At 45.3% G+C, this 16,996-nt stretch overlaps 1 protein-coding gene across 1 annotated transcript in view; it reads right to left on the reverse strand.

Moving 5' to 3' along the window:
• Window positions 1–16,996, reverse strand: part of pkd1b (polycystic kidney disease 1b) — a 230,642-nt gene that overhangs the window by 42,903 nt on the left and 170,743 nt on the right. The window contains exons 31-34 of the mRNA XM_048555247.2: window positions 13,628–13,794; window positions 10,713–10,915; window positions 8,872–9,066; window positions 6,985–7,139 (exon numbers count right to left, since the gene is read on the reverse strand). Coding sequence (XP_048411204.2) covers window positions 6,985–7,139; window positions 8,872–9,066; window positions 10,713–10,915; window positions 13,628–13,794 — 720 coding nt within the window. The remainder of the gene's footprint in view (window positions 1–6,984; window positions 7,140–8,871; window positions 9,067–10,712; window positions 10,916–13,627; window positions 13,795–16,996) is intronic.

Below are 16,996 nucleotides of genomic sequence, written 5' to 3' on the forward strand. Positions count from 1 at the left end.
TTACTTTATAATACACGATACCACGAGATTTAATTGTGTCCAGAGTCAGTATTGAGAAGACCCAGGGAAATCTTTTCCTGACTGTATCCCAATGTGCCATGACCTTTGCTGGGTCTATCCTGCTGGTGGGGCAGAACATATCCAGGGATGGTGATGGTAGTGTCTGGGACATTGATTATGAGGTGTGATTCCATGAGTATTGACTGTATCAGGTTGTTGTTGGATGAGTCTGTAAAACAGCTCTGCTAGTTTTGAATAGATATGAGTGTGAAGACTGTGCAGATAGCAGTTAACTTCTGTCATTTCTGGGGATGGGCATGTTATAAAAGGAGAAATGAAGAAAGCTAAATGGTGGTCATGAATAGCCAAGTCTGTCATTTGTTTGGTTGCACAGTGTCTGTGGGAAAATCAGACAGAGGTAGTTAATGATCTCGTCAGTCTGGAGCAGGCAATTACAGGAGTTTTCTGTTTCAAGGTCAAGTGTCCCTCTTTCCCAGTGGCAGGCAAGTCAGCTGTTACTGTTAGAGATCCCACAGCTGCACAGTCATAGTGGTTGGCAGGCGACATGCATTTCTCACCAGATAGCTCATGGAATGCAAAGGCATCAGTGCAGGGCACTCATAGGAGTCGCTTGTCTGTCCCATTCTACCAGGTTAATTAAAATAACATATTTTGAATTGGACACACTTCCCAGGCAGGCGAGACTTGATCCCGAGCAACATTGTACAATCATACGAATGTCAGGCTAGATTTTTCACACTCAACATTCAACTTTCTTCACACGTGTTTTTTAGTGCAAAGAATGAGATATTGTGGCTGGCTCTCTTCCTGTTGTAGTTCCTAATTTATCTGTTGAAGGGGGTTTTATTATTTTGTAAGGAACTGATTTGGCTGTGGATAAGCTTTTGGTGCCTTTAGCTTCTGGTAAGTTTGTCAAAGCCACTGAAACTAGTTTCACACGTGTGATGGTTGGGAGAGGGGGTCAGCTTAATAATTACTCAGGAGTTAGACTAGGTTTTTACTCCTCTAATTGCTCCTGGGTAACTATTAAGCTTAACAGAGTCAAATCCTTCTAAAGGTTCAGACTTTAAGGGATTTTTTTGGAGGGTTCCAGGTGCAGGAGAATTGCCAATTTCCAAGGAAATTCCCAAGGAGTCAGCTGCATTTGGTAACTCCATAAGGTCCCAACATATGACTCTAGTCTCTAGACTCTCTGGCTGTTGGAATATCTATGACCATATATGTTATTGAAATTAAATTCGAATCTCAATGAGAAGTGACAGGTTTTGCCAAATTCCAAATTGAGAAAGCTCAAGTTCAATGGATAAGTAAAAACCAGAAGAAATGAATAATACCCATTTAAATCAAAATGAAAAGGATGATTCAAGTCTTTTAGATGATAACTGAAATAACTTCAATGAAGTGATTAATATAGCTCAAGAGTTTGTTAGTTGGCAGAAATTGAACTGTTGAAATTAGATGTTTCCCATCAAGAAAAGCAAATGGTTAGATCAGAGAAAAACCCGACAACATATATATTCCTGAATTTAAGCAAGATGAGGTTGATTAAGTTGTTGAGGAGGATATCTGAGATATTGAAGAGTTGAAACCAGCTGACGACTGGACATTAAAAAGTATGAGACATGGAATCAACCAGGGATGAATGGTCAGAATCTAAATATAAAGCTTGATATTTATGTTTAGAAGTTAAAGCCCTTAATTTGGCTTCACAGCAAGCCCTAGGACAATCCAATGCCCAGCTTCAAAGAAAATCTGCTGGAAATGCTGAATCCAGAGGGTAAGAAGTGTTATTACTGGAAATTTCTCCTTGGGTTCCCGCTCAAAGCGGTGTGTCCGAAAATTGCACAGATATTCAGCATTCTAGGTAACATCATCAGTGAGCCTCCGGTGAAGCGCTGGTGTTATATATAAATATAAATAGAAAGCGGGACATAACACCGGCGCTTCACCGGAGGCTCACTGATGATGTTACCTGGAATGGTGACGAAACGTCTGAAAACGAACCATCCAGTTCAGCGAGCAAACTGACATCCAGAACCATACCTATCCTATTCATGTACCTGTCCAAATATTTCTCAAATGACAAAATTGTACTCATCTCTACCATCATCTCAGGCAGCCTGGTCCAAGATACTCACCACCCCCTGTGTGAAAAGGGGAGGTGATGGCCTAGTATTATCACTGAACTATTAACCTAGGGACCCAGGTTCGAATCCCACCATGACAGATGGTAACCCAACAAAAAGGAAGTCTGGAATTAAGAGTCTAATGATGACCAGAAATCCATTGGTAATTGCTTGGAAAAACCCATCTGGTTCACTAATGTCCTTTAGGAAAGAAACTGTCACCTTTATCTGGTCTGGCCTATATGTGACTCCAGGCCCACAATGATGTGGTTGACTCTTAAATGCCCTCTGGGGCAATTAGGGATGGGCAATAAATGCCTCACCAGTGCTGCGCACAATCCAAAAACAAATATTTTAAAAATTTGCTCCTCTGGACCCTTTTGTAACTGTGCCCTCTAGTTGTAGACTTCCCCACCATGGGCGAAATGCTGTTGGCTATCTATCTTAACCATACCTCTCATTATTTTACAGACTTCTATAAGGTCACCCCGCAATCTCCAACACTCCAGGGAAAAAAGTCCCAGCCTATCCACCTCTCCTTATAACTCAAACCATCCAGTCCAGGTAACATCGTAGTAGATCTTTTCTGCACTGGTTCCAGTTTAATAATATCCTTTCAATAGTATGGCGACCAGAACTGCACACAGTACTCCAAATGTGGCCTTACCAATATCTTGCACAGCTGCGACATGACATCCCAATTCCTGTACTCTAAGCTTTGACCAATGAAAGCAAGCATGCCGCCCTGTCTACCTGTGACTCCACTTTCAAGGAGCTATGAATCTATACCCCCAGATCTCTTTGTCCTACAACACTCCCCAGAGCCCTACCATTGACTGTGTAGGTCCTGCCCTGATTTGACCCATCAAAATGCAATAAATGTATTTATCTAAATTAAACTCCATCTGCCGTTCCTCAGCCCACTGGTCCAGTTGATTAAGATCTCACCGCATTCACAGATAACCTTCTTCACCGTCCATCATATCACCAATCTTGATAACATCCGCAAACTAACTAACCATACCTTCTGAATTCTCATCCAAATCATTTATCTAAATGATGAGTAACAGTGGACCCCGCAACTATCCATGTGGCACACCACTGATCACAAGCTTCCAGTCTGTAAAACAACCCTCTACCATCTGCTTCTACCTTCAAGCCAATTTTGTATCCAACATTTTGTATCCAATTGGCAAGCTCTCCCTGGATCCCATGATATTTAACCTTACTCAACAACGCACAGAGTGGTACCTTGTCAAAGGCCTTGCTAAAGTCCATGGCGACAATGTCTACCACTCTGCCCTCATCTAATTTCTTGGTCACCCCTTTAAAGAACTCAATCAAATTTGCGAGACACAATTCCCCATGCACAAAGACATGATGACTATCCCAAATGTATCCTTGGCTCTCCAAATGCCTGTAAATCCTGTTTCTCACAATCCCTTCTAACAACTTACCCATAACAGACACAAAAATAAAGTTGAGGAAAAAGCTCAGCAGGTCTGACAACATCTGTGAAGGAAAAAGCAGAGTTAATGTTTCGGGTCCGGTGACGCTGCCTCATAACTGAGGCAGCGTCACCGGACGTGAAACATTAACACTGTTATTCCCTTCACAGATGCTGCCAGACCTGCTGAGCTTTTCCAGCAACTTTATTTTTGATCCTGATTTACAGCATCTGCAGTTCTTTCAGTTTTTACCCATAACAGACTTTAGGCTCATAATCTGTAGGTCCCAAGCATTTCTCTGCAGCACTTCTTAAATAATGGCACAACATTAACCACCCTCCAATCTTCCGGCACTTCACTCATGGCTGTCGATGATAAAAATATCTCTGCGAGGACCCCTGCATTTTCCTCCCTAGCCTCCCACAAAGTCCTGGGACACATTTCATCAGGTCCCAGAGATTTATCTAGTTTACTGCACTTTAAGGCTTCCAGCACTTCAGTAAAATGCACCTTAATTTGCAAGGAAATTGGACTTCTGGCAATTCATGCAACTTGAGCTCTAAATCCTCTTTTTCAGATATGCTTGCTTTTGGTCTTGGTTAGGACCTTGTAGCTTTACAAATGCAACACGTACAATTGTTGTAGGTGGGGGTAGAGGAAATAGGAGACCAATGTTTAAGCAGACAGCTTACAGTAGAGAAATGAAGCTCAAGGTTACAGCAGATGACAAGAGGACCTAATACTTGTGTGACACAATCAGATCAGATAATGGATGCTAAACCAGTTGTCTGCTATACTGTCTCCATAGACCTAAGGGAGTGGACATAAGGATCATACCGGGGAAATCATCAGGGTAAGGAAAATTCTACTCGGATCGAGGGCATCAAAGATGGATGAGAGAACACAGTTGACAAAACTGATAGCTTCAGATATGTGGTGCATGGAGGGCCAGTAGCAAGTGTGTTGGGGTTTTGAAAACGCAATTGTCAGCAAATTGGGGAATAACAGTTCTTGGTAATGAATGTAGGAAGAGGCTGAGTTGCAGTGTGGTGGTGAAAGTGTGACACAAGGAAGTGATCCAAGATAGCCCTACCTGTGGAATTAACAAGACCTCGAGAGCTGGCTGCAGCTGTAACTACAGTCTGCTGAGTTCACATGGGTAGTGAGATTCCAGGAAGAGAACAGGACAGGGAAGAGAGATAATGAAATGTGAGGCTGGATGAACACAGCAGGCCCAGCAGCATCTCAGGAGCACAAAAGCCGATGTTTCGGGCCTAGACCCTTCATCAGAGAGGGGGATGGGGTGAGGGTTCTGGAATAAATAGGGAGAGAGGGGGAGGCGGACTGAAGATGGAGAGAAAAGAAGATAGGTGGAGAGGAGAGTATAGGTGGGGAGGTAGGGAGGGGATAGGTCAGTCCAGGGAAGACGGACAGGTCAAGGAGGTGGGATGAAGTAAGTAGGTAGGAGATGGAGGTGCGGCTTGGGGTGGGAGGAAGGGATGGGTGAGAGGAAGAACAGGTTAGGGAGGCAGAGACAGGTTGGACTGGTTTTGGGATGCAGTAGGTGGAGGGGAAGAGCTGGGCTGGTTGTGTGGTGCAGTGGGGGGAGGGGACGAACTGGGCTGGTTTTGGGATGCGGTGGGGGATGGGGAGATTTTGAAGCTGGTGAAGTCCACATTGATACCATTGGGTTGCAGGGTTCCCAAGCGGAATATGAGTTGCTGTTCCTGCAACCTTCGGGTGGCATCATTGTGGCACTGCAGGAGGCCCATGATGGACATGTCATCTAAAGAATGGGAGGGGGAGTTGAAATGGTTTGCGACTGGGAGGTGCAGTTGTTTATTGCGAACCGAGTGGAGGTGTTCTGCAAAGCGGTCCCCAAGCCTCCGCTTGGTTTCCCAATGTAGAGGTAGCCACGCCGGGTACAGTGGATGCAGTATACCACATTGGCAGATGTGCAGGTGAACCTCTGCTTAATGTGGAAAGTCATCTTGGGGCCTGGGATAGGGGTGAGGGAGGAGGTGTGGGGGCAAGTGTAGCATTTCCTGCGGTTGCAGGGGAAGGTGCCGGGTGTGGTGGGGTTGGAGGGTAGTGTGGAGCGAACAAGGGAGTCACGGAGAGAGTGGTTTGTCCGGAAAGCAGACAGGGGTGGGGATGGAAAAATGTCTTGGGTGGTGGGATCGGATTGTAGATGGCGGAAGTGTCGGAGGATGATGCGTTGTATCCGGAGGTTGGTGGGGTGGTGTGTGAGAATGAGGGGGATCCTCTTTGGGCGGTTGTGCCAGGGGCGGGGTGTGAGGGATGTGTTGCGGGAAGTGCAGGAGACGCGGTCAAGGGCGTTCTCGACCACTGTGGGGGAAAGTTGCGGTCCTGGAAGAACCTGGACATCTGGGATGTGCGGGAGTGGAATGCCTCATCGTGGGACCAGATGCGGTGGAGGCGGAGGAATTGGGAATAGGGGATGGAATTTTTGCAGGAGGGTGGGTGGGAGGAGGTGTATTCTAGGTAGCTGTGGGAGTCGGTGGGCTTGAAATGGACATCAGTTACAAGCTGGTTGCCTGAGATGGAGACTGAGAGATCCAGGAAGGTGAGGGATGTGCTGGAGATGGCCCAGGTGAACTGAAGGTTTGGGGACCGCTTTGCAGAACACCTCCGCTCGGTTCGCAATAAACAACTGCACCTCCCAGTCGCAAACCATTTCCACTCCCCCTCCCATTCTTTAGATGACATGTCCATCATGGGCCTCCTGCAGTGCCACAATGATGCCACCCGAAGGTTGCAGGAACAGCAACTCATATTCCGCTTGGGAACCCTGCAGCACAATGGTATCAATGTGGACTTCACCAGCTTCAAAATCTCCCCATCCCCCACCGCATCCCAAAACCAGCCCAGTTCATCCCCTCCCCCCACTGCACCACACAACCAGCCCAGCTCTTCCCCTCCACCCACTGCATCCCAAAACCAGTCCAACCTGTCTCTGCCTCCCTAACCTGTTCTTCCTCTCACCCATCCCTTCCTCCCACCCCAAGCCGCACCCCCATCTCCTACCTACTAACCTCATCCGACCTCCTTGACCTGTCCGTCTTCCCTGGACTGACCTATCCCCTCCCCACCTATACTCTCCTCTCCACCTATCTTCTTTTCTCTCCATCTTCGGTCCGCCTCCCCCTCTCTCCCTATTTATTCCAGAACCCTCACCCCATCCCCCTCTCTGATGAAGGGTCTAGGCCCGAAACGTCAGCTTTTGTGCTCCTGAGATGCTGCTGGGCCTGCTGTGTTCATCCAGCCCCACATTTCATTATCTTGGATTCTCCAGCATCTGGAGTTCCCATTATCACAGGACAGGGAAGTGAGTGGAGCAAGGGCTCGATTAGACGCAAATCACTGACCTTTGGATTGCACTAAAGTTGGATGAGTGCAGTGTCCTTCCAACGATGGACTGTCGAATGGAGGCTTGCAGGAGGCGGCCATTGGCGTTTTGGTAACAGCCTTGGTAGTTAATGACGAGCACCACCAGGAAGAAGAATGTGTGCACAACACAATTCTACAAGAGAAAGGAATGCCACTAGGAATAAATATTTCAGCTGCATGACAGAGGCACATTCTAAACCTTCCCAATAAATCTATCCAAGGCCTTACTTCTCCGTACTCCCAGACCTTTCACCAGCCTCATGTCCTTGCTTCCATCTTCTGCTCTTCCAATCCTGTGTTTTCCTCTATACTTTAGATCTTTCATCCACATTACCCTTATAACCTGAAACACAGTATTTCTCCTTCCCCTGGATCTGAGATTCTGTTTAAAGCTAAGCCTCTCAAACCATACTTTTAATTACCCAGGACATTCTTCTTCCAACCTCGAATGCCTTGGGATCAAAATAGGCAAAGAAGTGGTAGATGGTATACAATGTGGAAAAGTGTGAGGTTATACACCTTTTAGGAAGAACAGAGGCATGCAGGTAAAGCTTCAGAAATCTGATGCATAAAAGACTTAGAAGTCCGAATTCAGGATTCTCTTAAGGTTCGGTTGGCATCGGGAAGGTAATTGCAATGTTCGCATTTATATGAAGAGGGCTAAAATACAAGAGCAGAGATGGACTGGTGAGGCTATACAAGGCTGTGGTCAGACTGCATTTGGTATATTGTAGCAATTCTGAGCCCCAATTTTAAGGAAGGATGTAAAGGTGTTGGAGTGGACCTAGAGGATGGATGGATGAATGAAGGGCTTGTCATATGAGGAACGGTTGAGGTCTCTGGGTCTGTACTCAATGGAGTTTAGAAGGTTAAGGGAGGATCTCATTGAAACTTAGAGAATACTGGGAGGCCTGGATAGAGTGAGTATGGAGATGTTTCCACTAGTAGGAGAGACTAGAATTCAAGAGCACCGCCTCTGAGTGAAGGGAAGACCCTTTAGGACTAAGATGAAAAGGAATTTCTTTAGCCAAAGAGTGGTAAAGCTGTGGAACTCATTGCTGCAGAAGGCTGTGAAGGCCAAGTCATTAAGTGTATTTAAAACAGAGGTAGACAGGTGAACCAGAGGGCCAAAGAAGCAATATGAGATGAAAAGAACTTTTTTCACACTGTAAGTATTTAGGATCTGAAGCACTGAGTGTGTGATGGTAGCAGCTTCAACTGAGGTATTCAAAAGTGGACTTTGTGCAAGGTTAGAGAGTAGAAAGTAGAGTGGCATGAGGTGAATTGTTCCCACAGACAGCCAGGTCAGACACAATGGGTCAAATGGCCTCCCTTTGCACTGTAACAGTTCTGTGATTCTGTATCATTTGACCACATTGCACAAGGAGTGGGGTATGGGTATTCAGCTTCTTCAGCTTGTTCCATCACCATTCAATTCTTAAAGAATATTCAACCAATCAAATTCATTTAAACACTTTTGTTCCTTACTTTCTACCCTTACTGACTAATAATCTACCCCTGCAGTCTTTACAATTCCAATGATCCTCAACATTAAAAGCCTTTGGGTAGACAGTTCCAGGTTTCCACTTGCTTTTGTTTCAAGAAGGCCTTCAGATGTACAGTCCCTTGCTCTTGACACAGTCTACTAATCAATGAACAGGGTCATAAGGAATAGCAGCAGGAGCTTCCCTGCTTGGTCCTCACATTTGATTCCACCCTTTTCCCATATCCCCGATTCCATCCTAAAGTGTAGTGGATTCAACCTTGAATATACTCGTTGTATCAATTGTGCCTAACCTTTTCTCATCAATTAAAACACCTCAGTTGGATCACATTCCATTCTGTATTAGTTGGAAATGTGGTACCTTCATCAATGTGTGCAGTGCTCTCACTTTCCGTGCCTCCTCTTTAGCCTGGAGGAGACTGTAACCATATGGTGCTCTGACTTTACCAATTCGTTCTCCTGTCTTCTTAACCAAAGGTTCCTCAACCAATTTATCATCCTCATCAGCGTCTACCGGCTTGGTAAATAGTGCGAGGATCACAGCCTCGCACAGCACCTGCATGGGAACCCATCAGAGGAGAACCAGACAAAATCTCTTCGTTTTGCAAATTAACAGACTTTGAGAGTTAAACAGTAACATTCGCCAACTAATGCCAACCATAAGAAGTCCCTCACATACTCACATCGTCTACTTCTTCAAATTGAACACTTTTAAGGTTAACACAGCTTAGGCACAGAGCACAGCTTCTCTACACAGGCTTAAACATGTATTGTGCAGTACAGAATAGCTTTTTTTGTATACTTTCAGGGAATGTATCACTGGCAGGTCCAGCACTCGTTGCTCACCCCTAATTGGCCTTAAGTGAGTCAGTACCTTGGGACTGGAGTCATGTGTAGGCCAGACCCAGGTAAAAACAGCAGATTTTCTTCCAAAAAGATTAGTGAATCAGATGAGTTTTTGTAACAAAACTAGTTTCATTCTCATCATCATTTCAACAAATTTTAAGTTTTCGGATGTTATTAATTGTATTTAAATTCTACCATGGGGGTTTTAAAACTTTGTCTCCAGAGCATCAGCCTGGGCCTCAGGTCAAGTGATATTAAACATCCACCACCATCTCCTCCTCAAAGTTAGAACATAGAACATAGAAAGGTACAGCACAGTACAGGCCCTTCGGCCCACGATGTTGTGCCGTGGAATAATCTCACTACGATACCCCTGAACAGGCTGGGTATTTAGGAACTTATGAATTGTTATTTGCAGCAATTCTCCAGTACTGAATCCTGACAGCCAATCACTACCTCACGCTACACTTGTTTCATAAATCTCACAATTTGGAAGTGGTGTTGTGTGGAGTGTAAATTACTATGATTTAGTCTGATTGCTGGGTGTTTCTGAATCCTTTATATTTTAATTACAATGTACAGAAGACTGTGCAGCACTGAAATACTCTTTCCACAATCTACCACAGTCTCATGATTTCCATCAAATGGTAGGGATGTCTCCATTTCCTGTGTTAGTCACACTGTCCTCTCTGTGTGAGTCTCTCTGCCTGAGGACCTCTGTCCTATGCTCTCTCTGCCCGAGAATCTCTGTATGAGGACAAATCCATACCCACTGGTCCCTGAGTGAAATGACCCAAACTCTACTTAACCTATAACCCCGGGCTACAGTAGTAGGGTATCTTCATTCATCAAGTTTGAATTCATTTGAAGTCCCACCGCAGTGACCCTTTAGGAACTTGCTACAACAAAAGAGAAAGTTCTGGAGAAACTCAGCAGGTCTGGCAGCTTCTGTGAAGAGAAACAGACTTAATGCTTCGAGTCCAGTTTGGAACTCTCCACAGATGCTGCCAAGTCTGCTGAGTTTCTCCAGCACTTCCGTTTTTTTAAAAAATTCAGAATCCAGTATCTGCAGTATTTAGAGATAACAAGGTGTAGAGCTGGATGAACACAGCAGGCCCAGCAGCATCTGAGGAGCAGGAAAGCTGACTTTTCGGGTCGAGACCTTTCAGGAAGTCTTGACCCGAAACGTCAGCTTTCCTGCTCCTCTGATGCTGCTTCGCCTGCTGTGTTCATCCAGCTCTACACCTTGTTATCTCAGATTCTCCAGCATCAGCAGTTCCTACTATCTCTGCAGTATTTAGCTTTGATTTGGGTAATTTGCACTTCTGTTCTCATTGGCAGACCAAGATGATTTACCTTTATAGGTTCCAGAACAAAGAATGAGGTCAGGAAGGAGAAGAATGCAGAAATCAGCCACATTAATACAACACGGTTGGGAAATAACATGCCATAGGACACCGTCACACTGACACATACAGCGATGAGCAGGAAGCAGATGATATATGTTGCATAAAGGATTGAGTGAGGAAGCATCCATTTCTTTGGCCTCTTTAAGATTCCTGTGGTAAATATGATATTAGAAAGTGGAGAGACATCAGGCTCATCATTATAATCAGTCCATTCATTACGCAAGCCATTATTAGTACATGCAGTGCCAATGATCCCAGCCAGTGGGGTTAGTTAATTTAACAACACACTTGGAATCAGTCCTGTAGAATGACCCTTTAGAATCAGCAGGTTGTCTGTTTTTGTACCCACTCTTCATGTTGCCAGGCATTAAAACATCGGTGGCAATGATCTCCCATGCAATGAGGAGACAACAGAAAGCCCAGAGCTGTGGTAACATTGCAGGGCTGCATGCAGGCTCTGGAGCCTGGGGCACATCTGCTCCTGTCTGCTTTCTTTCTTTTTCTTTTTACTTCTGGTCTTTTCTTTATTCTCATTCATTTCATTTTTAGAAAACCTTTTGTGACAGGTTAATCAGCAGCATTGGCACGGCAATGCGAGCTGGCTGTGTGTGGAATGACAGCAGCCTCCTGGCATTGGAGGTGGCATGGTGAACGCAGTTCGTCCCAGCGATTGGAGGCAGCGGTGGAAAATCTCCTCCCACGACCGTAGGCTGCGGCTTTTTCAATATGGCAGCGCTAGCAAAGAAACACCATAAAGGAAGGCAGCCAGATTGGGACTCTTGGCAAGGTGGCATCAGCTGTCTGGCCTGGCCGTGGAGCAAGGAACTTCTGGGCGCACTAGGCCCAGAGCAGGGACTCCTGGTTGCAGGGCGAGTACGAGTTCAGCATTGACAGTGGGATCAGCGAGGTGTGCCCAGCAGCAATGATGGTGCCTAGAGAGTGGCAAATCCTATGTTGGTGGATCCAGCACAGGCAGTAGAGGACGGTGGGTGGCACATGTGCTGCTGGTGAGCCAGCTCAGGGGGCTTATGGTGGAGGTGACAAAACAAAAATAGGCTTTCTTCCGGTTATATCTTTTTATTTATTTCTATTCTTAAACTACGGCACAGTATTGTGGTGACAGTTGAAGCTTTTCAGTGTATTTTTCTCTGCAAAATGCAAGTGGCAACAAAACATTCAAATTCAAAATTCAATGGAGGTATTGAGAGATCCCCCATCCAGAGGTGACAACATCCTGGAAGAGATTGGATTTGGGATGTGGTCTATTCAGTGGCATTGCTCTGTGCAGCTACATGAGGCATCCAACAGGCTGAAAAATGAGCAGCTAAACCGTAATGTCAGTTTTCATGCTGTATGATTCAATGACTCTATCACTGGGGACTGAAGCACCTATCACCGAAGTTAGCAAGACACTAAGTTGTGTTAAAACTGCTCCACTACAGGTTCAACTAACATCTCACTAGAATAAACCTGGAACAAATAACTCAGCAAAAAAGGTCACAGCCCCTTACTGTCCAGAAGGACCCATATTTGATTCCAGTACAGCCGAGTTGACAAATGGTATCACTTTGGGAGTGGTAACTGACCTCACTGGGCTATAGAGCAACAAAATACAGCCATAAACAAAATCAGAAATAGCTGTAGAAACTCAGCGTGTCTAGCAGAGTCTCTAGAGTGAAAAACGGAGTTAACGTTTTGGGTCCAGTGACCCTTTTCCAAAACTGAATAGGGTTCTGAAGAAGGGTCACTGGACTCGAAACGTTAACTGTTTTCTCTCTGCAGACGCTGCCAGACCCAAGTATTTCCAGCTATTTCTGTTTTTCTTTCTGATTTCCGACATCCACAGTTCTTTTGTTTCTTTTTGTTCAATATTCAGCCATGGTTCATTGCTTTGCTTCATTAGCCAGCTCATTCATTTGTACACATGACCAATTGCTCATTGAGCCTGGTTGCGATACCTTGAAAACGTTGATGATTCAAACAGTCTAGGTTTGTATGCAAAGAAGTGAGGCATTGGGCAGCATTGGAAGTACTTCCCAGAAATAATCAGTGCCCTGAGAGGAAGGAGAGCAGAAGTTTTGGGGGGGTGAGGGGGTGGAAATAGAGTAGAGTAATCTATAATTTCCCCAAGACTAGTATGCTGAAGGGTACCAACCCTGGTCTCTGTCCACTGACCAGCTTTCTGACAGTGGCGTAAAGATCAAGAAAGCTCCCTTTGTGATGGCACTGAACATGGGGCTGGGGCTAACTCATTGGCATAGATAGAAGGATTTCTTAGCTAATAGGAAGCAGAGAGTGGGAATAATGCGTCTTTTGCAGATTGACAAGCAGTGATGAGTGGGGTGCTACAAGGATCAATGCTGGGTCCTGAACTATTTAGAATCCAAATCAATGACTTGATGAAGGGACTGAATATATGGTAATTAAATTCGCTAAGAGCACTAAGCCAGTGGGGAAAGTAAAGTTGCCATCATCAGGTAGAGAATCTGTAAGGGGAGATCGACAGTTTGAGGGAACAGGCAAATATCTGGCAGATGGTAAATGTTAACTTGTCTATTTTGGTAAGGAGATGAAAAAACAATGTGCTATTTAAATGGAAGGAGATTGCAGAACACCATAGTACAGAGGGATCTGGGTATCCTAACATATAATTACAGAATTATGGTGTTCTGCAACCTCCCTCCATTTAAGTAGCACATTGTTTTTTCATCTAAAGTCTAGATAAAATCTTCAAGGGACAGTACCCCTCTGGTGTATTAATACCAAATCTCTTTTGTAGGTGGAGGCTTTAAGGGAGCATTATTACGGATTTGTGCTCTTTGTAGTACTGTGTGACTGTGTTGGGGAAAATGAAACACTGACCAATGCGAGTGGAAAAGACAGAGTCAGATGTGGGAGCTGCTCCCCGGCTGGACAGGAAGCTGCTGGTTGTTCCTCTCGATGATAAGAATGAGGATGACTGATGCAAGGCTCCTATGTGCAGCTTCTTCTCTCCTAGGTCAGACCAGGTACTGCTCGAGCTCTCTAAGCTAAAGGAAGGAGAAGAAATAGGCTGCATTAGTGAGTGGTGGTGGCTATGATATCCCTCACACTGCAACGTTTACCTCTTGTAGCTGCCCCAGAACTTCTCAGATATTTTAGACCAATGTTCTGGAATTTTGTCCCTTAACATCTTCTGTTTAAGATGTACCCTCCTTATCCGTCTTGATTGACAGAAGGAAAAGTTAGAAACTGATGTTTGTGCTAATCTACAGATTTAATGTCTGAAAATGGCAGTGCTTGGAACCAATGTTGTGCACCATTTGGAGGATGCACAGGTGTGCAGCAGATTCCCATCTGCACATACCCCTGCTCAGATGGAATTTCACTTTGGCCCCCAAGGTCCTGAACCTCCTGCAGGAGCTTGTGTTGAACAACCTGAGCTACCTCTTAGGTACGTGTAGTGTGTCTTTTTGCCTGGTGAAGCTGTGTTTTTTTGTATAGGATGCTGCTGCACAGCATTCTCCTTAATTTTTATGTCTGCTGCTCGAAAACGCCTTGGTATATTTATTTCCTGCAGGTGCCAAGGATTCCCAGTGGAGGGGTCTCTATGTGGGAATCTTCACATTTTTCATCAGGGACCTGGAGTAGACAGTGTTGCACGCAGAAGTCTCCTATAACCACAGTGATAATGGAACTGCAGATGCTGGAGAATCCAAGATAACAAAGTGTGGAACTGGATGAACACAGCAGGCCAAGCAGCATCTCAGGAGCACAAAGGCCCGAAATGTCAGTTTTTGTGCTCCTGAGATGCTGCTTGGCCTGCTGTGTTCATCCAGCTCCACACTTTGTTATCCTATAACCACAGATTGTGTTGGTTCATGCACTCCCAGCCCAGATGTTTATTTCATGGTGTTGTGGAGATCATGTATTTACGGGTTGTGTGTTACAGCATCCCCTTTCAGTTACTTTGAAAATCTTTTGCTGTGCTTTTGGTTGCATTTCAACCCTACACTGCCGATTTTGGGGATTAGTTGCAGAGGGTTTTGAGTAAGCCATATTACCTCCTCATTGTATCAGTGATAATGGGAACTGCAGATGCTGGAGAATCCAAGATAATAAAATGTGAAGCTGGATGAACACAGCAGGCCCAGCAGCATCTCAGGAGCATCTCCTGAGATGCTGCTGGGCCTGCTGTGTTCATCCAGCTTCACATTTTATTATCTTACCTCCTCATTGGTCTGCTCATGGGCCAGGCCAAGTTGGCCTTACGAGATCTGGGCAGTGGCTGTGGTGGGGGTCATAGTTGCTAATTGTCTGTCTGGGTGTCTTTGGAGAGGGAGTACACAGTATCCACCAATACTCTCATGAAAGGATGCACTGCAGGATGAGGAATTCAGTGTGGAATTCAAAATACAGCCATTTGGTTGTACCAATCACTATAAAGTCTCAAAAACGGTAGAAACAGCCCTGTCAACCCTGCAAAGTCTTCCTCACTAATATCTGGGGTCAAGTGCCAAAACTGGGAGGTCTGTCTCACAGACTAGTTAAGCAACAGCCTGACACAGTCATACTCACAGAATCATACCTTACAAACAACATCCTAGACACCACCATCACCATCCCTAGATATGTCCTGTCCCATCGGCAGGACAGAACCAGCAGAGGGGGTGCGACAGCAATATACTGTCGGGAGAGGGTTGCTCTGGGAGTCCTCAACATTGACTCAGGTTCCCATGAAGTCACATGGCTTCAAATTAAATGTGGCCAATGAAACCACCCTCAGGCGATGAATCAGTACTCCACCATCTTGAGCCTCACTTGGAGGAAGCACTGAGGATGGCAATGGCACAAAATGTGCTCTGGGTGGGGCACTTCAATATCCATGACAAGAGTGGCTCAGCAGTAGTAGCAGACCTAGATAATGTTCTGGGGACCCGGGTTCAAATCCCGCCACGGCAGATGCTGGAATTTGAATTCAATAAATATCTGGAAGTAAGAATCTAATGATGACTGTGAACCCATTGTCAGTTGTTGGAAAAACCTATCTAGTTCACCAATGTCCTTTAGGGAAGGAAATTGCCATCCATACCTGGTCTGGGCTACATGTGACTGAAGACCTACACAATGTGGTTGACTCATAACTGCCCCCTGGGAAATTAGGGGTGGGCAATGAATGCTGCCTGGCCAACGATGCCCTTATCCCATGAATGAATAAAGGACATGGTTGCTAGACTGGGTCAGAGGCAAGTGGTGAAGGAACCAACAAGAGGAAAAGAACATTCTTGATCCCATCCTTACCAATCTGCCAGCTGTAGAATAATCTGTCCTTGACAGTATCTGTAACAGCGACCGCCATATAGTCCTCGTGCAGACTAAGCCCAACTTTCACATTGAGAATACCCTCCATCATGCTGTGTGCTAAATGAGACAGACTTCAAGCAGATCTAGCAACTCAAAACTGGGGATCTATGAGTTGCTGTGGGCCATCAACAGCAGCAGAACTGCACTTCAGCACAATCTGCAATCTCATGGCCCAGCATATTACCATCAAGCCAGGGAATCATCCCTGGTTCAATGGAGAGTGCAGGAAGGCATGCCAGGTGCAGCACCAGGCATACTTGAAGATGAGGGGTCAACCTGGTAAAGCAACAAAACAGGAATACTTACATCCCAACCAGCAAGTGATAGACAGAGCTAAACAATCCTACAACTAACAGACCAGATCTAAGCTCTGTAGTCCCACCACATTGGATTAGATTTATTTGAATGGTGGTGAAAGATTAAACAACACACTGGAGAAGGAGGCTTCACAAATATTCCCATTCTCAATGATGGAAGGCTCTAGCAAAAAATAAGGCTGAAAGCTTTTGCAGCTATCTTTAACCAGAAGTGCTGAGTGAATGATCCATCTCAACTTCCTCTAATAGTCCCCAACATTACAGACAACAGTTTGCAGCCAATTCAAATCACTCCACGTCATATCAAGAAATGGTTGGAGGAACTGGACACCGTAAAGTCTACAGGCACTGACAACATTCTGGCAATAGTACTGAACGCTTGTGCTCCAGAATTTACCGCTTCCCAAGCCAAGCTGCTCCAGTACAGTTACCACGCTGGTATCTACCCGACAATGTGGAAAATTACCCAAGCGCACCCTGTACATTGGAAGCAGGACAAATCCAAACTGGCCAATTACCGCCTCATCAGTCGATTCTTGATCATCAACAGTGCTATTTAGCAACACTTGCT

The sequence above is a fragment of the Stegostoma tigrinum genome, chromosome 22 (assembly GCF_030684315.1).
Source record: "Stegostoma tigrinum isolate sSteTig4 chromosome 22, sSteTig4.hap1, whole genome shotgun sequence".
NCBI classification, from domain to species: domain Eukaryota; kingdom Metazoa; phylum Chordata; class Chondrichthyes; order Orectolobiformes; family Stegostomatidae; genus Stegostoma; species Stegostoma tigrinum.